This window comes from Epinephelus fuscoguttatus, linkage group LG21 (genome assembly GCF_011397635.1).
Source record: "Epinephelus fuscoguttatus linkage group LG21, E.fuscoguttatus.final_Chr_v1".
In the NCBI taxonomy this organism is placed as follows: Eukaryota; Metazoa; Chordata; class Actinopteri; order Perciformes; family Serranidae; genus Epinephelus; species Epinephelus fuscoguttatus.
The window spans coordinates 38,606,119-38,630,359 of record NC_064772.1 but is presented as its reverse complement, the minus strand read 5'-3'; the positions used below and the strand labels follow the sequence as shown (position 1 = coordinate 38,630,359).

At 49.0% G+C, this 24,241-nt stretch overlaps 1 protein-coding gene across 9 annotated transcripts in view; it reads right to left on the bottom strand.

The window, feature by feature from the left end:
- LOC125881947 (histone-lysine N-methyltransferase 2C-like) overlaps positions 1-24,241 on the bottom strand; it is an 89,156-nt gene that overhangs the window by 23,518 nt on the left and 41,397 nt on the right. For 3 of the 9 annotated variants that reach the window (XM_049565420.1, XM_049565423.1, XM_049565427.1), the window contains 28 exons: positions 23,990-24,154; positions 23,770-23,879; positions 23,487-23,549; positions 23,098-23,200; positions 22,879-22,976; positions 22,665-22,793; positions 22,074-22,178; positions 21,873-21,982; positions 21,612-21,792; positions 21,406-21,483; positions 21,114-21,149; positions 19,728-19,853; positions 19,198-19,230; positions 18,660-18,791; positions 17,044-17,382; positions 16,748-16,821; positions 14,743-14,976; positions 8,218-8,761; positions 7,218-8,119; positions 6,643-6,927; positions 6,190-6,551; positions 5,906-6,096; positions 4,098-4,511; positions 3,390-3,899; positions 2,732-3,109; positions 2,505-2,619; positions 991-1,066; positions 767-830 (listed from right to left, as the gene is read on the bottom strand). In XM_049565420.1, the coding sequence (XP_049421377.1) occupies positions 767-830; positions 991-1,066; positions 2,505-2,619; positions 2,732-3,109; positions 3,390-3,899; positions 4,098-4,511; positions 5,906-6,096; positions 6,190-6,551; positions 6,643-6,927; positions 7,218-8,119; positions 8,218-8,761; positions 14,743-14,976; positions 16,748-16,821; positions 17,044-17,382; positions 18,660-18,791; positions 19,198-19,230; positions 19,728-19,853; positions 21,114-21,149; positions 21,406-21,483; positions 21,612-21,792; positions 21,873-21,982; positions 22,074-22,178; positions 22,665-22,793; positions 22,879-22,976; positions 23,098-23,200; positions 23,487-23,549; positions 23,770-23,879; positions 23,990-24,154 (5,957 nt within the window). The remainder of the gene's footprint in view (positions 1-766; positions 831-990; positions 1,067-2,504; positions 2,620-2,731; positions 3,110-3,389; positions 3,900-4,097; positions 4,512-5,905; positions 6,097-6,189; positions 6,552-6,642; positions 6,928-7,217; positions 8,120-8,217; positions 8,762-14,742; positions 14,977-16,747; positions 16,822-17,043; positions 17,383-18,659; positions 18,792-19,197; positions 19,231-19,727; positions 19,854-21,113; positions 21,150-21,405; positions 21,484-21,611; positions 21,793-21,872; positions 21,983-22,073; positions 22,179-22,664; positions 22,794-22,878; positions 22,977-23,097; positions 23,201-23,486; positions 23,550-23,769; positions 23,880-23,989; positions 24,155-24,241) is intronic. The other 6 variants (XM_049565421.1, XM_049565422.1, XM_049565424.1 and 3 more) reach the window with 6 other exon arrangements.

Genomic DNA, 24,241 nt, shown 5'->3' with positions numbered 1-24,241 from the left:
ATTAGCGCCTCACGGTTGTACGCCTCCACCAAACAGTGAGGTAACACTTCACATTCCTGTCTGTCCAGACTCATATGTATCCATAACAGTTGACAGTGTTTCAACTGTTGCTGCAAACAAGCTCCAAGTTCCAAAGCACGGATGCTTCACACACAGAAGATCTATACAATCAGCACAGTTTCAAGATTAGAGTCACCAATTCAGTATCTGACCAAATGTCTCTCCTTCTGTTCCTGAGATATGACGTTAAAACATGATGATGTCACAGTCAAGCTGACCTTTGACCTTCATTATTTTATCCCGTTAGACATTTGTGTCAAGTTTGGTCAGAATTAGTCAATGAATTCTGGAGTTATGGCCAAAAACATATTTTGTAAGGTCACACTGACCTTTGACCTTTGACCACACAATTCTAATCAGATTATCCTTCAGCCCAGTTGGACGTTTGTGCCAAATTTGAGGAAATTATCTAAAGGCTTTCTTAAGATATCACGAGAACGAGACAGATGCGAGGTCACACTGATCTTTGACCTCCAAAATCATTTCAGTTCACTGTTGAGTCCAAGTGGGCGTTTGTGTAAAATTCGAGGACATTCCCTCAAGGCATTCTTGAGATATCACGTTCATGAGAAAGGTACGGACGAATGGATGGACATACGGACAACATGATGCCTCTGGCCACGGCTGCCGCTGGCGTGGAGACATACTGAGAAACATGTAGTGAGTGGATGATTTTTTGTTGTTAGGATTATTCTCTGGTACTCACTGACGAAGCCCGGGCCAAAGCTGGGGGGGTTGGGTCGCACCAACTGGGGATTCAACTTTGCGTCCTGACAGGAAGAGAAGACACTTTCTGTTTGAAGGCAAACTCAGCAAATACATTCCGACACAATGACGAGGATAAAGTGACGCAATGCAGTTCAGCATTAACTATCACATTAACAAACTAATTATTGTCACAAAGACACATGATGCCATGGTTCTACATACTTGTCCTGGCAGGTGTGGAGGCTGAGGGGTCCCCTCTGGACCTGGGACCGCAGGAGCCACAGGAGCCTGCTGGAACCTAGTGCGCGTGCGCACACACACACACACACACACACACACACACACACACACACACACACACAGACCGAGAAAAAGAAAAGATGTCTGTCAGTCTTAAATAATGAGTTGTTTGTCATCTTCTCTGGTCTGTGAGTTTTATTTAGTGTATAATCACCTGGAAATCAGAACGGTTGTCCTTCCATTACCTCAGAATGAGTCGGTTATATCTACACAGCGAGCAGGTTCTCGTTGAGATCGCCATGTTTCTACAGTAGCCCAGAACGGACAAACCAAACCAAATGTTTTGGCGACACCCACTGTAGTTGTGCTACACGCTGGGCACACGGTATAAGTTTCAGTTCTGCAACCTCATCACTAGATGCCACTTAAAGCAAAGGAATCACCAGAGGCCCCATGACACGGTATTATCACGCTATGTAAGTCACAATACAATATTACTGCAGTTTTAAAGGTTCTGCAATATGCTGAGTATTGTGATAACACACTGTGATTTATTACATTTTAAAGGAAAACTAATCAGATAAAAGTTCTCAGTCCATCATTTCTCTTCACTTATTTTTTTGGCAGCAAACTGTGCCTGGTCGACCGAAAAGTAATTGATTCTATAACTTATTAGGCTCCCAAAATTTTAATTTGGAATTGCAACATTACTAATTTACAGACTTCAAAAACACGATACCACAAAATGTGATGGATACTTGCCATCCGTTTATCTAAACAGTAATGCCACACAAAATATTGTGTTCTCACGCTGTATCGACTTTCCCCTGCCCCTACTAAATCCAACACACTGAACCTTTAAAGCAGCATTCAAACACACACACACACACACACACACACACACACACACACACACTCCGACATACATGATGTCAAGTCCTCTGCTCCATCAAATCGATTCTACTGATAAATCTCCATTAAACCTTCAAGTTTACATTCTGAGCGGCGAGCTGACTGTAGTCTGACCATAGCCTGATAACGGACTGACCGTTAGGGTTGGGTACCGTTCACATCTAAATCGGTCCTGACGGTTTTGTTGCTCCTTCGTCACTCAAATAATACAGAAAAGAAAACCGACCGTGATCCTAAAACTATGGCAGCAGATCTGCACTGCAGTGGTAGCTGTGGCTCACCGGGAAGCTGACAGAGTCGTCATGGAGATTCATGTTGGCCCCGACAAGTTGGGCCTTCTTGTCTTAACTTGGCGGGCTCACCCACATGCACTCTCAGCTACCAACATTTGGCACCAACGGATTTAGGATGAATCAGTACTCGGTCGTACCAATCTAATTCAGTCAGTGCCCTTAAAAGTAATGAGTCTAGTACCAAACCCTACCAACTGTGGGCCGACAAAGGACCGACTGTGGGCCGACAAAGGACCGACAAAGGACCGACCACGGGCCAAAGGACCGACTGTGGACCAAGAGAGGTCGTACCTGTTGATGACCATGGGGTTGAGTCCCAGGCTGCCCTGGGTCATGACCTTGTTAATGCCCTTTAGAGCCACCATCTTGGCCTTCATGATGGGATCAGAGATGGAGTCAAAGTCTGCTGAACACACACAAAAACACAGAGTGACCTTCTGTGCTTGCACACAATATTCCATAACAACAATCTCAAAAGCAACAAGCAGGTGAACAGGAGCACTGTGTAAATGTCTTACCTATGTTGGGTAACACAGTGTCTGTCGTGGACCTTTGTCTGATCAGGGCCTGCATCTGTTTCTGCTGCTGCTGCTCCTGGCGCTCCTGGTCTAGGAGGTCCTGCAGGAGGAGCGGCTGCTCCTCCAGGAGGAGAGGCCTGTGATGGTTCTGGTCCTGGTCCTGGTTCTTTGGGAACACAGCCTGGCTCTGGGTCTGGGGGTTGAGGAGGAGACGAGGCTGGGGGGGTTGTAGGGACAGTGGGTGAGGCGAGGCAGGGGCTCCCTGGGGAGTCAGACTGGGGTGGGGAGACACAGGGACGCCTTGAGGGTGGGGGGTGAAGAGAGCCGAGGGGGAGGGTCCAAATGGTCTCTGCTGCTGCTGGAAGACCAACTGTTGACCTGGAGACAAGAAGGAGTTAATGTTAGCTGTTCATCAGATCAATACATACAGATAAGACTGTCACACTGTGATCAAGGTGAATTCTGAATTCATTCTTTCTGATTCCAGGCTTCACAAAATCTATCAAGAAGAAATACCAATCAATAATCTATCAAGTAAAAAAAAAAAGATCAATAATCTATCAATAAAATTCCATCAATTGGAAATACTGATCAATAATCTATCCATAAAATCTAATCTGTAATATGTCTAAAGTTCATATTTGTGATATTTGTTTACCTCCAGTCATGGGGGGATGAGCTCTGGGAGCCATGCCTGATGACGGAGCCTGTTCCTGGGTCTGGAGAGCCGGCAAGGCCCCTGAACCAGAACCAGAGTCCTCCCCCTTCTGGAGGGAGGCAGGGACTGAGGGCTGGCTAGAGCTTGCTGCCTCAGCTCCTGGAGCTCCTGGAGGTCTGGGGGGTCTGCTGGTGGTGACAACCCCAGACTGTGGAGCAGGGTTCTGGGTTGTAGAAGGGACTTCACTGGTTTCTGTCTTGACGCTGTCCTGCACTTCCTGTTTGCACTGGCTGTAGCTATCTGTCTTTCTGGACCCACCAGCTCCGTCCCTCCTCTCCCCCCTGTCCTTCTCCACCGCAGGCTCCCCCAGGTCCAGCTCCTCGTTGAACATGTCCTTCTTGTCTTCCAGATTGAGCTCAGGGTCAGCGTAGGCGATCAGGTCGAACTTCCCCGACAGCAGGAGGTCGTCGAGGTGGAGGTCGTTAGGACCCAGATCCAGGTCCTCTTTACCTGAAAAGCCAGCAGGAATTTTCTGGTAAAATCTAAATAATTTGTTAAAACAAATACTGCATTATATCGTCAAAAGGATCTCATCAGAACCATAAAGCCATCACATATTTTTATCTGAGCCGGTCCCTGTTGGACAGAACAAACGACTTGATGATTTATTATTCTGTCCATGAATCGACATGTGACTTGTAGTCGTACCGTCTTCAGGGTCGAGGTTCAGGTTGAGGTCAACCAGATCTTTCACCTCCACATCCTCCAGGTCCTTCACGGCTGAGTCCTCTCCCTCCAGGTGCTCCTCCATCCCATCAGCCCCTGGGAGTGTTGTGTCGCCGCTCTGAGTCAGTGCTGCTGCTGCGTGGCCGAGGTGCTGCTGCTGGTTCAGCTGGTCCAGCATCGTCTGCTGGCCCAGTGGCGTCTGAGCGGGCCTGGTTGCAGGCGCCTGGGGGTCTCTGGGCTGCAGCAGCGGGGCCTCGGGGTCGGGGGTGGCAGGCACAGAGAAGGACAGCCTCAGGCGGTTTTCCGGGGTGCGGTGTCGAAGCTCGATGTAGGGCTGTCCCATGATGCTGTGCTGCTGGAGGGGGAGGGAGCGTGGAAGGAAGGGCTGGGGGACACCTGGAGGGGGAGGACAGTATTAAATAAATGACACAAAGTTTTTTTAAAGAATATTTTAAAGGGCTTTTTGCCTTTGATCAGATGGACAGTGCTGGTATGGGGATCACTGAAGAAATCACGATTTCACATCAGATTTGGAGTACGGGTATGAAATAAAATGTGACATGTTAAAACTACAATATGACCAATGTGTGAAATACAACAAAAATAAAGAACATTCATGTAAACGATATCACATCACTGAAAGACCCTGTTACTGTACAGGAGGTGTGTTTTTATCTTTAGATCAAATCCAGTAGACGCCACATGAAAGAGGCATGAAGGCTTCAGAAAAGTACATGCTCCAAGAACGCAGGGGAATGTGAGGTTCCTGGTAAGGGTGTAACGATCCATTGAATTTATTGTTTCAGTGATCAGTGATCCAACCAATACCATCGACACAAAGTGAAAACATAGACCCATGTCATCATCTTAAGGTTACGCTTTCTTTTGAAAGTCTGTGTCAGCGTCAACCAGCAGGCGACGAGATGATGAGGAGCCGAGATAAGATGCAGAGGATAACGTTATTGACTCTTCAGGACGTTAAGACACAAGTTTGTCTCCAGGACTTTAAAGACACAAGTTTGTCTTCTGGACTTTAAGACACAAGTTTGTCTTCTGGACTTTAAGACACAAGTTTGTCTCCAGGACTTTGAGACACAAGTTTGTCTCCAGGACTTTGAGACACAAGTTTGTCTTCGGGACTTTAAGACACAAGTTTGTCTTCGGGACTTTAAGACACAAGTTCGTCTCCAGGACTTTGAGACACAAGTTTGTCTCCAGGACTTTAAGACACAAGTTTGTCTTCAGGACTTTGAGACACAAGTTTGTCTCCAGGACTTTGAGACACAAGTTTGTCTCCAGGACTTTGAGACACAAGTTTGTCTTCGGGACTTTAAGACACAAGTTTGTCTTCAGGACTTTAAGACACAAGTTTGTCTTCAGGACTTTGAGACACAAGTTTGTCTCCAGGACTTTGAGACACAAGTTTGTCTCCAGGACTTTAAGGCACAAGTTTGTCTTCGGGACTTTAAGACACAAGTTTGTCTTCAGGACTTTAAGACACAAGTTCGTCTCCAGGACTTTAAGACACAAGTTTGTCTTCAGGACTTTAAGACACAAGTTTGTCTTCAGGACTTGAAGACAGAAGTTTGTCCTCTGGACTTAAAGACAGAAGTTTGTCTTTAGGACTTTAAGACTTTAAGAATTTGTTAGGGCTGGCTCAGGCTTGCCTTGGACCAGCCCCTAGTTAGGCTGATATAGACCTAGTCTGCCAGGCCGAGCTTTATGAATAAACTGAACTGTGTTGGTGTCACTCATGCTGTACATGTGGGTGGTGTTTGTAGCTGTCTAACCCGGCATCATGTGTGGGGGAGCGCCTGGAGCTGGGAGGGGTCGGATGCCTGTGAACTCCCCAGGCATCGGTCTCCTCATCTGGACGGGGACACCTTCCACCAAACTCAGTCCAGAACCAGGCACAGATCCCTGGGGAGGACGCAAGAAGGAGTCTTGGAAACCCGCTGGAGCTCCTGGAGGAACACCAAACCTGTAGGAGCAAGGAGAGGAGGAGAGGAGACGTGAGTAAAGCAGAACACTTCATCAGATCAGGTCAGGAGCAGGTGTTTGTCGCTCATCTCACCTCAGCAATGGTCCTCGAACGCCCAGCTCTCTGGGGAGGCTCTGCCTGGGGAAAGGAGGCTCACTGGGGGTGAAGCCCCTCTGCTGCTCCCCTGGGAAACCTCCAGGGAACCTGGGGGCTGGGGCCCCCACTGCCCCACTAGGCCTTGTGCCAGGGTAAGGGGGTGGGGGACGTCCAAATGGGTCTGTTGGAGAAGCAGTGGAGGAGTCCACCTGAGACCAGTGTCGTGGTGTGGCAGGACCAGGGGAGGGTGCAGGCGGAGTAGCAGAGGGTCCAGAAACTGCTTCCTGCAGACCTTTCTCCTGCCGTAGAGCACTCTTTTGCTGCTGCTGCCTCAGAATGAGCTGCCGGAGCCGCTGACGCTGCGCAGGAGCAGACAGAACACAGCAGAACTCAGTACGCAGAACAAACCAAGGGAGTGAACTCCTCCTGCCTGGAGAACACCTGCCTTACCTGTCTCAGCTTCTCTTCTGAGTCACCAATCTGAGGCAGCATGCTCATTGGTCCCTCTAAAGAAGCCTGGGCCAGTGCTGCCATTTCATTGGTTGTCGTCTTGTCCGTTTGTAAGGGGCCTAATGTAACATGGCCCTGCTCGATGGTGTCGTTACCAGGAGCCTGACCTGCCAGGAAGTTGCTGTCCTCTGACATCCCAGGGTGCTTTGGGGTCTGGCTGCTGGAGGTTCTGGGAAATGACTCCTGTTGCTGCTGCTGTTGTTGTCTTCCTGGAGACTGCTGCAACTGAAAGGAGAAAAATTAATCAGAGGAGAAGAAAATCTGTTGTAAGCAGCAGTAGCAGCAGTAGTAGCAGTAGCAGTAGTAGCAGTAGTAGCAGTAGCAGTAGCTGCAGTAGCAGCAGTAGCAGTAGTAGCAGTAGCAGTAGTAGCAGTAGTAGCAGTAGTAGCAGTAGCTGCAGTAGCAGTAGCAGTAGTAGCAGTAGCAATAGTAGCAGTACTAGCAGTAGCAATAGTAGCAGTAGCTGCAGTAGCAGCAGTAGCAGTAGCAGTAGTAAACAGGGTGTTGTCTGTTACCTGGTGGTGTGCGGAGGTGAAGGACACCGTCTCTCCAGACAGTCCTGGAACTGAAGGGGATGAGGTGGATCCTGCAGGCTGAGGAGTGAAGCTCTCCACTGGGGTCTGACTGAAGGGCTCTGGGGCCTTCTGGGGCCGTGGCGTGGAGGGCTGCTGGGCGTAGGGATCAGAGGTGGGTCGTGGTGTCCCAGCGGGCTGAGCGTAGGGGTCGTTGCTCCGCTGACTCCCTGGCGATCGAGGGAAGCGCTCTGTGACAGAGGGGCGTGGTGTCCCGGGGTTGGAGGCGTAGGGGTCGAGGTTTGGGTGAGAGGGGGACGGCCGGCGGTTGGCAGACTGCTGGTTGTACGGGTCCAGTCTCAGCGTAGGCGGTGTTGCGAGGCAAGCAGGGTCAGAGTGGGGGCGAGGTGTACCGGGAGTCTGAGGGTTGGTGTAGGGGTCAGGCGAGGGCCGGGAGGTCAAAGGTGAGTGCTGGGTGAAGGGGTCAGTGATTTGCTGGCTGTAGTCAGGTCTGGGGGTGCCGGGCGTCTGGGCGTAGGGGCTGCGGTGGGGGGAACCCAGCCCTGTCAGTGGACTGGAGGGGAAGGGAGGGTCCTGAGACTGGAGAAGGGTGAAGCCCAGGTCTGTGGGTCTGGACGGGTCCCTCCGTCCTCCTCCGCCTCCTGAGCTGCCAAACACCTCCTGCTGAGGCTGGTGCTGGGGGGGCATGGGGGCTTTAAACAACCCACCCTGGACCAGTTCACCAGCCCGACCGTACGATTCAGACACCGGTACACGTATGTTACTGCCGTTATGTGGAGTCCTCTGGTACGTCTCTGCTGCTCGGATACCTGCATGTCTGGAGGAGAGGTCGGGGGCCGAGCCGGAGGAGGGGCTCATCATACCTGCCCTGCTCTGCTGGAGGCCTGGGAGGAGAAACAAGGAGGAGACTGTTAGAGGGAGGACAAAGGCGGAGACAGTCAAGGGAGGAGAAAACAAGGAGGAGGTGTTTAGTGGGAGTTACCTGGTTGGGGTCCGAGGGTCCGAGGGACGTCGGAGGTTTTAGAGTCGGGGGAAGGTGTGGGGGAGCTAAAGGCATCGTGGGCCGGGGAGGCGCTGAGGGAGTTGTGACGCTGCTGCTGGGGGGCTGGGGGGCCAGTGGCCTGGGAGGAGGTGGGGCGAGGGGTCCCTGCTACTTTACTGTAGGGGTCCCAGGGCGAGGAGGGGCGGGAGGAGGGCGGGGAGAACATCTGAGGGGAGGATGGGGGCTGGTGGAGAGGGGAGGATGGGAGGGGGGAGTGAGGAAGTGAGGAAAAACCAGAGGGGGGAGGGGCTTGTGGTCTAAGGAAGACATCGTCGGCGAGGAGGAGGTGCTGTCTGGACTGCGGTGGATGGAGGGGGGAGGCGCTGCCTTGGGAGGAGGTGATGGGACTCCTGCTGCCGGCCTCCGGGGACAGACGACCAACCAGCTGCTGCTGCCTCTGCTGCTGCAGCTGCTCAATCTTCACCTGCTCCAACTTCTGAGTCGCCTCCATCTTCGCCAGCTGCTTACTCTTCTGACGCATCATCTGTGGGACAGGACAGAGACAGGGAGAGGACAGAGACACAGAGAGGGGACAGGACAGAGACAGGGAGAAGACAGAGACACAGAGAGAGCAGGGGACAGAGGACATGTCAGCGTGCTGCTTGGTCTCTACATGTGGAGGTAAAACATGATGACATGGCAGCTGGTGATGTTCCCTGTCCCTGTCCTGTCCCCTCTCTGTGTCTCTGTCCCTGTCTCTCCGTAAATGTGGGACAGTCGGTGATGAATGAGTTAACAGCGTGACGTCATAACGACGACACGTCCATCATCAGAGTGATTAAATGTCCTGGAGGAGGGCAGTGATTATGTTGTGGTCCTCCAGCAGAGGACTCACCTGTCCTCCCTGCTGATCGATCTCTCCTGTCTGTCTCTCACCTGGTTCATCACACCTGCTTGTACTGAATATGAGGCTGCTGTCGTCCTTCAGCTCACTGACCAATCACAGCCAAACGCCATCTTATACTGAGCCAATGACGCCCCTCAGGTTTGGGTCAGTCCATCCAGGACTTCAGACTGACGCAGCCTCACACGTCTGATTTCACAGCAGCTTTACAGAAAAAAAAAAAACACCTCGACGCGTGTTTGTGTGTTCCGAGAGACACTCTGTCACGTTAGGCGGTTACGGAGTCATAAACGTGACAGGTCGTCTTTCATGATGTGCGTGATGTCATTGGATTATTCTTGTCCTATTACCATCATCATTCTTTCAGTCACTGTGTCTGTTCATGTCCCAGCCGATCGGTTGGTGTAGTAACGTAACCAGATGGGCGGAGCTACATGTGAAGTCCCACATGCAAACTGTGTTAGTCACTGAATACTCCACAGGAAGTTCCTGCAAATGTTTCACAATAAAAGCCTGTTCAGAAAATGAAGGGATTCTCTGAGCTGAGATGATAAGGGGCTTTTGCAATGTGAAATGGATACAGGAAGGAAAATATAAAATCGGGCCGTCTAAATAACGCCTTGATTTTGGTTTAAGTTATCATAGAAAAAATAATGTGTTAAAAGGATTAGCACTGATTAATGGCGCTCCGTGGTGTCCTTTGACCAATTGTTTGAATCTGTTTCAGCATGTGCCCCATATCTAGCTTTGACAGCTTGTCGGCTATTCTTCCCCAGACTCGGTCGTTTGGAGTCCTGCTGAATTTCTTCCTCGGCAAATGCACTCAAAAGCGTGGTCCTTGTCGTCCGTCCACTTCTCGTAGCTTCTCTTCTTTTGCTCAGTTTTACAAATAGTCAAAATACAACCAAAGTGAAGCTTGGAGAAATGAAATAAAGTTTGCAGCCACACTGGTACAGAAGTGTGGAACACTCCAAGTGTGTGTTCCACCAATCAGCGTTCTTCAGCACACAGCCCCGCCCCTCAAGAAAGTCAGGGAATCTGAAAAGTCCTACCCCTCTACTAGGTACTTTTTTCAGGGAAAGGTTTTTCTGCAGATAATTTCGGTGGAAACTTGCTGAGGTTTTTCAAAATCCCGGGTAAATGATAAAAGTTCCTACGGTGGAAGAGGGGCGATTATCTGCTGACGAGCACGCCTGGCATGACGATGCCTTGGCCCGGCTACAGTAAGTGCTACCGTGATCACTGGACAGTCTGGGTGTGACACGTCTCATAAACATGCTGCAGTTAGCACCAACTCTCAAAAGACAAATGAAAAATGTCCCTGTGGCTGTTTGCGGCTGTTGGCGCTGACCTCTGTCCACTTATTTGTACAGAAAAACAATTTGGTACCAACAGTATACGTTACTCAATCTAAACACATGCAAACTGCACAGGAGCGAGCAAGAAGCCACAGAGTGCTGCAGGACTGGGTCCTAACGCCCAGCGATGAGTTGAGTATGCTAGCGCTTCCTGTTTCCTCGTGTCATAGTCAGTGTGTTTTTCTGTGGTTAACACCAGCTGTGAAGACATGCACCTTCTGTTCTACCACATGAAGCTCACCAATAAATGCTCCACTGTGAATTTAGGAGAGACCAAAACAACCTGGGAGCTGTTTTCAGATCAGTGTGCAGTAGACGTTGAAGGACGGCAGCAGACAAACAATCAGAGCAAGGCAGCATCCCTTCAGAATAAAATCAGTCAGTTCTGAGATGGGCTGAGGCCTCGGGCACCGACTCTGGGTCAACTCCAGCTCAACTGTCCTAAGACTGAAATGACTGAAGTGTTAGTGTAGTCGGATCAGACTCCCCTCCAGTGCTCCCCAAACCCTCAAATGTTAACTGTGCTTTGGCCCAGAGAAGATGACTGTGACCGATCCTGGGTCCATGTGTCTGAAATCCTCTTTGGGAGGGTCTGCTCGATGTCACTACCACACATCGAGTTTCCACTGTTTCTGTCCTGGAAAACCTTAAGATATTCAGTTTACTCCACTGGTTGAAACAAAGAGAAGAAACAAACCTTTATGGAGCTAGAACCAGAAATTTGTTTCAACAAGCTTTCTGCTTAATCTGATCTAATTGCTCTCAATTCTAGATTAGCAAAGAAACCACTGGCTACTAACCAGCTGTTAACCATCTGATGACCAGCTGGTAACCATCTTAACAATGAGCTGGTAACCATCTGATGACCAGCTGGTAACCATCTTAACGATGACCAGCTGGTAACCATCTGATGACCTGCTGGTAACCATCTTAACGATGAGCTGTAACCATCTGATGACCAGCTGGTAACCATCTGATGACCAGCTGGTAACCATCTGATGATCAGCTGTTAACCATCTGATGACCAGCTGGTAACTGGCTGATGACCAGCTGGTAACCATCTGATGACCTGCTGGTAACCATCTGATGACCTGCTGGTAACCATCTTAACGATGAGCTGGTAACCATCTGATGACCAGCTGGTAACCATCTGATGACCTGCTGGTAACTGGCTGATGACCAGCTGGTAACCATCTGATGACCAGCTGGTAACCATCTTAACGATGAGCTGGTAACCATCTGATGACCAGCTGTTAACCGGCTGATGACCAGCTGGTAACCATCTGATGACCAGCTGTTAACTGGCTGATGACCAGCTGGTAACCATCTGATGACCTGCTGGTAACCATCTTAACGATGAGCTGGTAACCATCTGATGACCAGCTGGTAACCATCTGATGACCAGCTGGTAACCATCTTAACGATGAGCGGGTAACCATCTGATGACCAGCTGTTAACCGGCTGATGACCAGCTGGTAACCATCTGATGACCAGCTGTTAACCATCTGATGACCAGCTGTTAACCGGCTGATGACCAGCTGGTAACCATCTGATGGCCAGCTGTTAACCGGCTGATGTCCAGCTGGTAACCATCTTAACGATGAGCTGGTAACCATCTGATGACCAGCTGTTAACCGGCTGATGACCAGCTGGTAACCATCTGATGGCCTGCTGGTAACCGGCTGATGTCCAGCTGGTAACCATCTTAACGATGAGCTGGTAACCATCTGATGACCAGCTGTTAACCGGCTGATGACCAGCTGGTAACCATCTGATGACCAGCTGGTAACCATCTGATGACCAGCTGTTAACCGGCTGATGACCAGCTGGTAACCATCTGATGATCCAGCTGGTAACCATCTTAACGATGAGCTGGTAACCATCTGATGACCAGCTGTTAACCGGCTGATGACCAGCTGGTAACCATCTGATGATCCAGCTGGTAACCATCTGATGGCCTGCTGGTAACCATCTGATGTCCAGCTGGTAACCATCTGATGTCCAACTGTTAACCATCTGATGTCCAACTGTTAACCATCTGATGACCAGCTGGTAACCATCTGATGTCCAACTGTTAACCATCTGATGTCCAACTGTTAACCATCTGATGACCAGCTGGTAACCATCTGATGTCCAACTGTTAACCATCTGATGACCAGCTGGTAACCATCTGATGTCCAGCTGTTAACCGGCTGATGTCCAGCTGTTAACCGGCTGATGACCAGCTGGTAACCGGCTGATGTCCAGCTGTTAACCATCTGATGTCCAACTGTTAACCATCTGATGTCCAGCTGTTAACCATCTGATGTCCAGCTGTTAACCATCTGATGTCCAACTGTTAACCATCTGATGTCCAACTGTTAACCATCTGATGTCCAGCTGGTAACCGGCTGATGACCAGCTGGTAACCGGCTGATGTCCAGCTGTTAACCATCTGATGTTCAACTGTTAACCATCTGATGACCAGCTGTTAATCATCTGATGACCAGCTGTTAACCATCTGATGTCCAACTGGTAACCATCTGATGTCCAACTGTTAACCATCTGATGTCCAGCTGTTAACCATCTGATGACCAGCTGTTAACCATCTGATGTCCAACTGTTAACCATCTGATGTCCAACTGTTAACCATCTGATGTCCAACTGTTAACCATCTGATGACCAGCTGGTAACCATCTGATGTCCAGCTGTTAACCATCTGATGTCCAACTGTTAACCATCTGATGACCAGCTGTTAACCATCTGATGTCCAGCTGTTAACCATCTGATGACCAGCTGTTAACCATCTGATGTCCAACTGTTAACCATCTGATGTCCAACTGTTAACCATCTGATGTCCAGCTGGTAACCGGCTGATGACCAGCTGGTAACCGGCTGATGTCCAGCTGTTAACCATCTGATGTCCAACTGTTAACCATCTGATGACCAGCTGTTAACCATCTGATGACCAGCTGGTAACCATCTGATGACCAGCTGTTAACCATCTGATGTCCAACTGTTAACCATCTGATGTCCAGCTGTTAACCATCTGATGTCCAACTGTTAACCATCTGATGTCCAACTGTTAACCATCTGATGTCCAACTGTTAACCATCTGATGTCCAGCTGGTAACCATCTGATGTCCAACTGTTAACCATCTGATGACCAGCTGGTAACCGGCTGATGACCAGCTGTTAACCGGCTGATGACCAGCTGGTAACCATCTGATGACCAGCTGGTAACCATCTGATGACCAGCTGGTAACTGGCTGCTGACCTCCAGGTGATCAGAGTGGAAACTGAAGTGTGTGTGAACCAGCGGAGGAGCATCCCAAGACAGGAAGAGGATTTCAGAGGTTCATGGATACAGGAAGTTCGCCTCGAACAGGTTGAGATCTTACCAGAGCCTCTCTAACCTCTGATGTCCAACTGTTAGGGACCATCTGATGTCCAACTGTTAACCATCTGATGTCCAGCTGGTAACCGGTGATGACCAGCTGGTAACCTGCCATGTCCACTGTTAACCATCTGATCTTCATCAGTGACACAATGACAACAGCACAAAGTCACATGAAAGCCATCCCTCAGTCTGCCTCTGCCCCCCCCATGCAGCTGGTGGTTACTGTGGTTAGTACCTAGAGCGAGAAATCAACACTGTCCTGCAGCAGTGATTGGACCAGTGACAGTCATCAGATTAACCAGTGGGTGACATGAGGAAGAGATTCAGACTTTTATTCTGTCTGAGGCTGTTTAACGACAAGCTACAGTCAGCACATGTGCACACAGCCTGATCGTGAACGTGACAGAGTGATTTCACATGTCCGTAATTATATTATTACTTTCATTAATGTTGTTGTAAGCTACTGCCATTACCATCTGTCCTGCATCTCTCTCTCTCTCTCTCTCTCTCTCTCGGACAGACGTGCATCTATTGCACGTCTGTCCGTCCTGGAAGAGGGATCCCTCCTCAGTTGCTCTTCCTGAGGTTTCTACCGTTTTTTCCCCGTTAAAGGGTTTTTGGGGAGTTTTTCCTGATCAGCTGTGAGGGTCATAAGGACAGAGGGATGTCGTATGCTGTAAAGCCCTGTGAGGCAAATTGTGATTTGTGATATTGGGCTTTATAAATAAAATTGATTGATTGATTGACATGTTTGCTCTGTGCCAGTGGTGATACATATGATCTCTGCCTCAGATTACATCCTGGACTCTGGTGTTGATTTCTCCCTCTGGTTCTGATTCATGGAGGTAAGGTGTTCAAGACAAACACACTGAAACTCTGCTCACCTGTCTTAACTTCCACTCCTGCTCCTGCTCTGACTCTTTGGGTCTCAGCGGATCCTTAAACGCCCCCTCTGTCTCCATGGAAATGGGGTCATAAGGTCCCGGCGGCGGCGGTAGTGGTAGTGGTAGCGGCAGTGGTAGCGGCTGCTGCTGCTGGGGTTGGTGGCGTTTGAGCGGGTCGTTGGACAGCTGCACCTTGTTGATGCGCTGAGCCGCTCGGTTATCTCGAGCTTTTTGCTGACGGAGAGAGAAAACAACAGATCGATTCAAACAGTGGAGATGAGTTTCACCTCGTTTAAAAATTCAAGTTATGATTTCCACAGAAAGTTCACTCAGTGTTTGTGACCATGAGCAACGACCAAAGACGACAGTCTCAAACTTGTGATGTCATAGGGTAGATGAGTGGCTGCCTGATTTTGTTTTCTCTTTTAAACTAAGTTCAGACTAAAGATTCACGATGAGATGAAATCGTTTAATGACACTGCGGAGAAAAGCAGCATAGTTTTTTATTACATGACTATTTTGTAGGGCTGAACGATGCACACATAAATTCATATCCTGGTATTTTCAGGCTGAACGGTGATACACGATATATATCCTGGTATTTTCTACGAAGTGGGCAACATGTTCAGATGCAGGCTGATCCACGGCTGAAGTCCCCTGTTAAATTTGCTGCATGTGTTTTTCCATGGCAGAGCAGGTAAAAGACGTTTAGCTGTTGGAGGTGAGCTGTTTGTCTGCAGCTCTTCATCATCATCATGTCACTGTGGCTCTTTCTGATTTCACTCTTCCTCCCTGCCATATCATTAAACCTATTTTACTTGAAGAAAAGCCGTTAATAAAGTTTTGCTAATTCTGTAATAATATAAGAAACTTTATTATAATTTTAATTCCCGTCTCCTGCAGACAGAGGGGAGGAGAGTCTCACATCACACACGCCATGTTTGAGGGGGAGAAACGGGGTGGGTAGGTGTTAGCTGTGGTTGGCTAGACGCCACCGCTACCCGTTTGAGTGCGGGAGGCCCAGGTTTTGGACCTGCACCAGAGAAGGAGTAGGTGCGCAGCTTGGCGTGGCACCGGGCGTCTAAACGAACACAAATGGGCGCAGCATGGCTTGACTGGACACAATTAAAGTTCCAGAGGAAAAGGCCCACAGTACTTGTGCGTGTGCTACTGCGGTAACTTCGTTCATCTCACAGACTGATGTTGATGTAGCGTAGCTTGTCCAACATATAGACCGATGTCTCACTGTCGACTAATGAACAGACATTAAACAGAGGAGCAGCTCTGTGTCTCTGAGTGTTGATGGAGAACCTGTGAGTGAGTGAGGGGGCGGAGCTGTGAGCGTGGAGGGATGAGCAAAGGTGTGTGTTATGTGATGCAACTTGACCCTGTATTGATACAAATGGTTTTGTCTAAATTTGTATGTTGCTTTAAAATATATTGACATATGTACCAGATCGTATCGTATTCAAAGAGCGAACATAGAATGACCAGAACAATAAATGGACTTCTTGTTGTATGGCACCTTTCTGGTCCTCCAACCACTGAAAGCCCTCTAACATTACATCACATTCACCCTTTCACACACACACATTCACACACTGGTGACTGAGGCTACCGTTCAAGGTGCCACCTGCTACTCAGGTAAACATTCTCACGCACATGCACGCACACACTGATGGAGCAGCCATCAGGAGCAGTTTAGGCTTCAGTATCTTGCCCGATGATACCTTGACATGCAGCTGAAGGAGCCGGGCATCGAACCGCTGATCTGATGGCGATACTCACCTGCTTCTTATGGCTGATTGTGATAAGATACCCTATCATTCATCGGCTTAATAAATGTTGTGCATCCCTGGATTTGATGTGAAATATCTGCAGGTGAGTATTTTGCATTTTCGTGTCATTTATTTGTCAGCCCTCCGGAGGGCAAAGGTTGGACGACTGGCACCTTAAATTCACTGCGTCGCTCTCTGACATAATCTAACAGCTGCAGGAAACTCACCACGAATGGAGCTCTGTCCTGAGAGCTGGCCTTCCTCCACAGCTTGGCGATCTGCTTCACTCTGGTGGACCAGTCTGACACACACACACACACACACGCACATGCACACACACACACACACACACACACACACACACACACACACACAGTTAAGTAGCTGACTCTTCAAACTGCTGTGTTATTATCATGAATATTCTTATATTGTTCCAGAAACACCTTCTGAGAAGCTTCATGATCACACCGTATATGTGTATGTGTGTATGTGTGTGTGTATGTGTGTGTGTGTGTGTGTGTACCAGGGTACTGCTCTCTCAGCTGGGGGAAGTTGGTGTTACAGTAGAGGACAGGAGCAACTGTGGCCATCTCTCCCAGAGTTTCTTCTTTCTCCCACTTCAACATGCCTCTCTGAGCTGTCGACATCACGTCCTGCTCGCCCTCTGCCGCTGGCGCCCGACTGGCTGAGCCCAGCCCCAGGGCGGTGCCTTGCAGCGGAGCAGGGGCGGGGCTCTCAGGAGGGGGCATCCTGAAGCCTGCAGGACTCTGAGCGCCGCTGGGCATCATGGGAGTGTTAGGAAAGTGAGGAGCAGCTCCCATCAGGCCGTTCATCAGCGGAAGACGAGGAAACACGGCAGCTGCTGAGAGACGCAGATTTAATGATCAGTCTGTGATGACAATCTTTCATCTCTTCACTTCTGCTGCTTCAGTTTGTCTCAGTCACACACGACTCGTCTCCTCGTCTTAAACACACCGACTGAAAATCAATCAATGGGATCAGATCTGTTTATTGATCGCAGGTGACTGGCAGGTGGTAATTTATCCGGGTTTTATTTCCAGTGTCGCTTCTGGGTGAAAAAATATAAAAAAATATACTCGACTTTTTTTTCTTGAAATGTTCCAACTTTTTTCTCGTATTCGACATCACTCGATCTTTTTCCACAAAATACTGTGACTTTATTTTTGTCTTGATGTATGAAAACTTTTATTCTTGTTTCTCTCTGAAACATTTTGACATTTCTTTCCTTGGAATATTTCAACTTTTTTTGTAGAAAATGTTCAACTTTTCTCAACTCTTGTCCCCAGAAATATTTCTATCTCGTAATAGAGCAGCAACATTGATAGTGTGCCTACAGCCCCACAGTGTCATTTACCTGCTCAGATGAAGCCACAGACAGTTATTCATCCTGAAACACATTTTTTATTTTATTTTAGGCAAAATCTTCAATTTTTTACTGACTTCAGAGGCCCATTACTCTGTCTCTGTATCACCTAGAGTGTTCACAAGAAAATACAGAGAGTTTTCTTTCTGGCAAGACCTCATGTATGCATGTAGTCAGAGCGGTTCAGAGGCTGCAGTCATTTTATTTTGGGTATGTCATTTTAGGCGTTTTTGCTACAAAATGGGGGTGGAGTGCAAGAGGTTAAATCCTACACAAAGAAACTGCAGCTCCCCTGTTTACTTGAATTTGTTTACAGGCATGTCTGACCTCGCCAATATGGCAGCACTGCTGGTGTATCGCTGCAATGGGATCATGCAGTCAACGTGGCGTCTAGGTGTACACGTCTACATGTGCAGCAGCAAAGAGAGCAAAGTCTGTGTGTTCAGAACTTTTGTAGCTTTGAGTTGAATCTCTGTGGTGTGAAGTTCAGTTTCCCTCCTGTGTTCAGACATCTGCCTTGTTTCACCTTTTCCTGTTTGCTTTCAGATGGTGTGGATTCCTGTTCAGTCACTGCACATGAAAACCCAACACTTCCTGTTTTGGCTGCTTCACAATAAAATGTATTAAATAACAAAACATATGTGAGACGTGTATTGTGAGGAATTTCTAGGAAATTAAAGTTTTACAGCTGCTTAACTCATCACGAGCGTGTCTTGTAATGGTTTGTGTGTGTGTGTGTGTGTGTGTGTGTATACCTGCATTGTGTGTGTGTGTCTTGCTCGCAGCAGCAGTGTGTGTTTGTTGGCTCTGCTCTGGCTGTTGGTTGTTGCTGCTGCTTGGACTGAGAACAGCAGTGAACACCTCCTCCACGTCCTTCCCCTCCAGCTCTGCACACACACACACACACACACACATTCATTAACATCATGAACACAGGCTGATCTGAGATATGTCACTATCTGAATAACCAGCTGCTAAATACTGACAAGATGCAGCATGAACACTCTGAGCTGCTCACACACACTAACTCAGTATAACCAATCAGGTTCTACAGTCGTCATCCATGTGAAGCTGCAGAGTTTTCACATTAAAAGCCAACCAATAACAGGCAGGCTGGGAGACTTTTAATGTGAAAGATCAGCTGAATGTGTTGCACGCTGGACAAACAGAGACTGTAGTTGCAGTCTTGCAGTGATGAAGACAGCTGGTAAACATGGAGGAAGGTTTGACATCAGGGATAAAGGGGAGTCCGTCGTCACACAGCAGTGATAATGTGTCCTGAGTGAGTCTCACCTGGGATCTTGTACAGTTTGCTGAGGATGGCACCTGGAGAAAAACATATTTCTGATGAGTCACAGTTTATAGTGTCAAACTAAGGCTGGGCAGTCTACAGATAATATCACAACACCTACATGTAGCGGCATACACAATACATATCTCCAATCAAATCTCCTCTAGACTACTGTCCACTACTCAAATACTGAATGAACTAAAGTTACCATGACGTTAAATACAGTTGTTACTGTTATATAACAGAGCCAAATAAAGCACTGTTAAAATAAATCAAAGCAGAACCTCTGGTCAACAGTTAGCGTTAAGTTTCACTGACACAGCGGCATCGTTATTCGCTGTGAGCAGGGCACTAACTAACAGATCTCCAGTGTTTATATCAAAAATATTTGGAAGTTACGCTGGTGCTCCATGGTTGCAAAAATTTAACCAAATGGTCACAGTCTGGAGCCCTGCACAGACAAAAACACACGCCTCACCGGCTCAGTGGTCCAGGAGGGCAGGGATGGACAGACTTTAAAATCTAAACTCACCGTCAGTGACCATCTTGTCAAGCTCAGGACTCAATATGGCGTCCAGAGGTTCCTCCTGCACCACCCTCTGGCCACGCCCACCACTTCCTGTCAGGTCGTCCGCCATGGAGCTGATGTCAAGACCGGCTGAGAGACAGACAGGGAGAGAGACGGACAGATTAAATGATGACCTGAACTAAAGAAGAGACAGACAGACAGGTGGTGAACAGGAAGCTGCAGGAGAAGAAGCAGCAGCAGCAGCAGCAGCAGTCGGTGTTATCTACAGGAGAAGAAGAAGAAGAAGAAGAAGAAGAAGAAGAAGGAGAGTCTCATTCACAGTACTACATGCTGTGTTCACACTATGAGCAACAACCCAGAAGCGTGACCGGCTTCATTACCACCGAGTTGCTGCTGAAGTGTTGCTGAAGCCCTCGTTAACACAGTTACGTCATCACGGTCTTGTGTGTCTGCTACCTGCCACAAAGCACCTCAACTGAACACCATCTTAAGTTTGTATCTGGTCAGCCGTAATATCTATACCTGTGATCAATGTCTGAGCCCCATTTTAACCCACAGAACAGACCTCCTGTGGACGGCTGCAGGAGATCGTTGTTTCAATCAACCTGTTTAAATGGTTCTAAAATATGAACCATAACAACTGTGACAGTCTGTTAGCAGCAGAACGCCAGGCGTCTGTCCTCTGTGACATCATGCTGTACGCTCACAGTGATGTCACTGCAGTACGTTACATGTAGTCACTCTCACTCTCAAAATCTAAATAATGTACGAACTTCAGTTAACTTATGGAACGTTAAATATTTTGTTTTCTTTTGGATCAACGTGTTTTTATTTTGTAAAATCTGACGGACACAAAACGCCAGAGTTTTCTATTATTTTAATACTTTAATCAATGATTATGAATTATTGACTTTCATAAGCTTTTAGCTCAGCTTGTACAGATTTGAGGGAAATGAAGCGTGTGAAGAGACTCCAGGAAATGACATCACAATAAGGAAAAATATCAGTGTTGGTAGAGGTGGACGGTAACGTCATTCCGTGTGCACCACAAGGGATACAAAGCTAGCATAGCGCCAGCTAACGAGGCTAAATAACACGGCACCAACGCTAGAAACAAACACATATGATTGGCTGACACTTCACTGTGTCTTTGAAGCGCTGAAAAAGTTGAGCCAGCTGTGATTTGTAGCTCGCTGCACTCGTCCGCAGCGAAAAGAGTCGGGCAACAGTTTGTAGCTTCACTGGATATGACTCGTAGCCTGTTGCTGCCACGCTAGTAGTGTGAACACAGCGTCAGAACAAGAAGGAGGAGGAGGAGGAGCAGGAGGAGGAAGAGGAGGAGGAGGAGGAGGAGCAGGAGGAGGAGGAGGACTTCCTGTGGAGTCTTACCAAACGGAGAGAGGGAGCGCTCCACCTGACTCTGACCTGAAAACAATTACACACAATTATCCTGTGAACAAAGGAAGCCTGTCAGACACAACACTCTTCTTCGTTGGTGTCACTGCGGTGACGCTGCTCCCTCTGTGGAGGGTGTTGTCTCAATAAAGACAAACTGTCTCTGAGAACACACACTGGTGAAGGGATGGTGGGTGGGTAATGGTAACCAGTCAGCTCGCTCTGTGTGTGTGTGTGTGTGTGTGTGTGTGTGTGTGTGTGTGCGCGTGTGTGTACGTGTGTGTACCTGTGTGTCCTGTGGCCAGTATGTGAGGATCAGTGTTGAGAACATCAGACAGATCCAACAGAGCGTCCTCCGACATGGCTGGATGATCACACACACACACCATGATAACACACACACACACACACACACAGTGTAAGTCAAACACAAATGAAATATGAAGCGCCGTGAAAATGATTTAGGAAATGGGAAATACAGAAAAAACTCACGCAGTGTTCCCTGCTTCTTGATGGCATTGGTTGCCATGGCGCCGAGTGGCAGGCCTGAGGGGGCGCGGCCTTTCACGTCACCTGCCGCGGCTCCTGATTGGCTGGCACCTGGTGTCTCTGGCCCTGGCTTTCTGTCCACCTGCCGGCTTCGGTCCAGAAGATCCCGACCAAAAAATGCCTCCTGGACAGGAAGAGCGAGCCAATCAGAAGGCTGGGATCTACCGAGCGTGCTCTGTGTGTGTGTGTGTGTGTGTGTGTTACCTGGAGATAGGAAGGGAACTCCTCCTCCAGCTTCGTCTTCTTCTTCCTGTACCTCTTCTTCACCTTCTCCGTCGTCTGGTCAGCAGGGGGCACTGTCTCCATGGAAACCTCTGCCAACAAAAGGCCTTGTATGTGACAGCCCATAATAATAATCATGGTGAAGTGTTCACTGGTGACAGGGACAGGTGAGGTCTGTCTCACCTTCATCTCGACCCGGCAGCATCTCTGATGAATCTTTCCTGCACAGTTTGATTCTGCTCGGACCGGCTCTCCCTCCACGCTGCCGCACCATGAACCCCCCGATACCTGACAGACAGGTGGAGACAGGTGGAGGGAGAGACAGGTGGAGACAGAGACAGGTGGAGACAGGTGGAGGGAGAGACAGGGGGAGACAGGTGGAGGGAGAGACAGGGGGAGACAGAGACAGGTGGAGGCAGAGACAGGTGGAGACAGGTGGAGGCAGAGACAGGTGGAGGGAGAGACAGGTGGAGACAGGGGGAGACAGAGACAGGTGGAGGGAGAGACAGGGGGAGACAGAGACAGGTGGAGGGAGAGCCAGGTGGAGACAGAGACAGGTGGAGGGAGAGACAGGTGGAGACAGGGGGAGACAGAGACAGGTGGAGGCAGAGACAGGTGGAGACAGGTGGAGGGAGAGACAGGTGGAGAGACACGAGTGTGACACTTTACGTCTCAACTGATCACATGAACATGTGTCTTTGTAGCCTCTATAGACATTTCCATGGCGATTTAATTGAAATCTGCTTCCTGTTTCCTGTCCCTGCCCCTCCTCACCAGGCCTGTAGGGTTTCCTTTTCCTCTTCTTGTTGCCATCGGTAACCTCAGGCTCCTTGGTAACATCATCGTCATGGGCGTGGTCTCGCTCAGGGCTGGAGTCAGATTTCATCTCACTCTCCACGTCACCTGCAGGACAGAAGGAGGCGGGGCTTAGGGTTATGGGGTCGTCACAAACACAGACAGCCAGCCATGAGTGTGTTTGACCTCTGACCTCTGCACGGGTCCTGCTCAGTGGGGGGGTCAGGTGGAGTCTGCAGGACAGACACACTGTTCTGGTTGATGATCCTCAGCTTCAGTTTGGGCTTACACCTGCAGACAGGAAACAGCTGATCAGCGTGATGACTCAGCACGGAAACAGCTCACACCATTAAAGCAAAGAGAGGAGGAGGAGGAGGAGGAGGAGGAGGAGGAGGAGGAGGAGGAGGTTCACCTGCGGTACCTGCGCGGTGACGTCAGAGGTTCAACCAGAGACTGCAGGTGAGAGAGTCCCGACTCTGTCAGACACACTCCATCCTGAGTGTACGTCTTTGTCTCTGCACACACACACACACACACACACACACACACACACACACACACACACACACACACACACACTGATCACATTAACACATCATCATAACAATCATACCTTCATTAGTTCTTCTTAAGTCTAAGTGGATGTTTGTGCCAAACTTAAAGAAATCCCCTCAAGGTGTTTTTGAGACACTGTGTTCATGAGACAAACAGATGGAGGAACAGCCTGAAAACAAAATGGGTGGAGCCACAGCTGTGACCAGCTGACAGCTTCAACAGGTCATGTTACAGAGTCACACTGACCAGGTTCTCTGATCCTGGAGATGATCTGAGCCATGTAGGGAGAATCAAAACTGTCAGACCGACCTGGAACGAACACACACACACACACACACACACACACACACACACACAGCAGTGTTATCATCAGAGGAACACACACAGTTCCTGGATCAGATGGAGCTCAGTGACGTAGCCAGTATAAAGAGGTGGTGTGTAAACACTGGATCTAATAATGTACTGCCCGAATCAGCTGCTCAGACCTCATGGACTGTGTGTGTGTGTGTGTGTGTGTGTGTGTGTTTACCGTAGGAGCTGCGGCCGTGTGTTCGACACAGCGAGCAGTCGAAGCCTTCGTCAGCAGCAACCTCCACCTCATCTTCAGTGTTCAGACCCTGACACACAGCGTGGACCCACCTGCACACAGGTACATGTACAAACAGTGCCTGGTTTCAGCCCTGTTGGTCTGGTGAAGGTTTACAGTCGTGTGTGTGTGTGTGTGTGTGTGTGTGTGTGTGGGCCGTTACCTGTCACACTGCTGACACTGCAGTATCAGTTCGTCCTGTGTGTACTGTCTCTGACAGAGAGGACAGCAGCTCAGACTGGCACACGGTCCACAGCGACTGTAGTTATTCTGCCAATCAGAGTGCAGCCCAGGGGAGGAGGACCCACACTGGACACACCACACACACCTGAGGAGGACACCCACACACACACACACACACACACTCCTGAAATATCGCACTCACAAGAATTAAACAGACGACGTCTATTGCTGG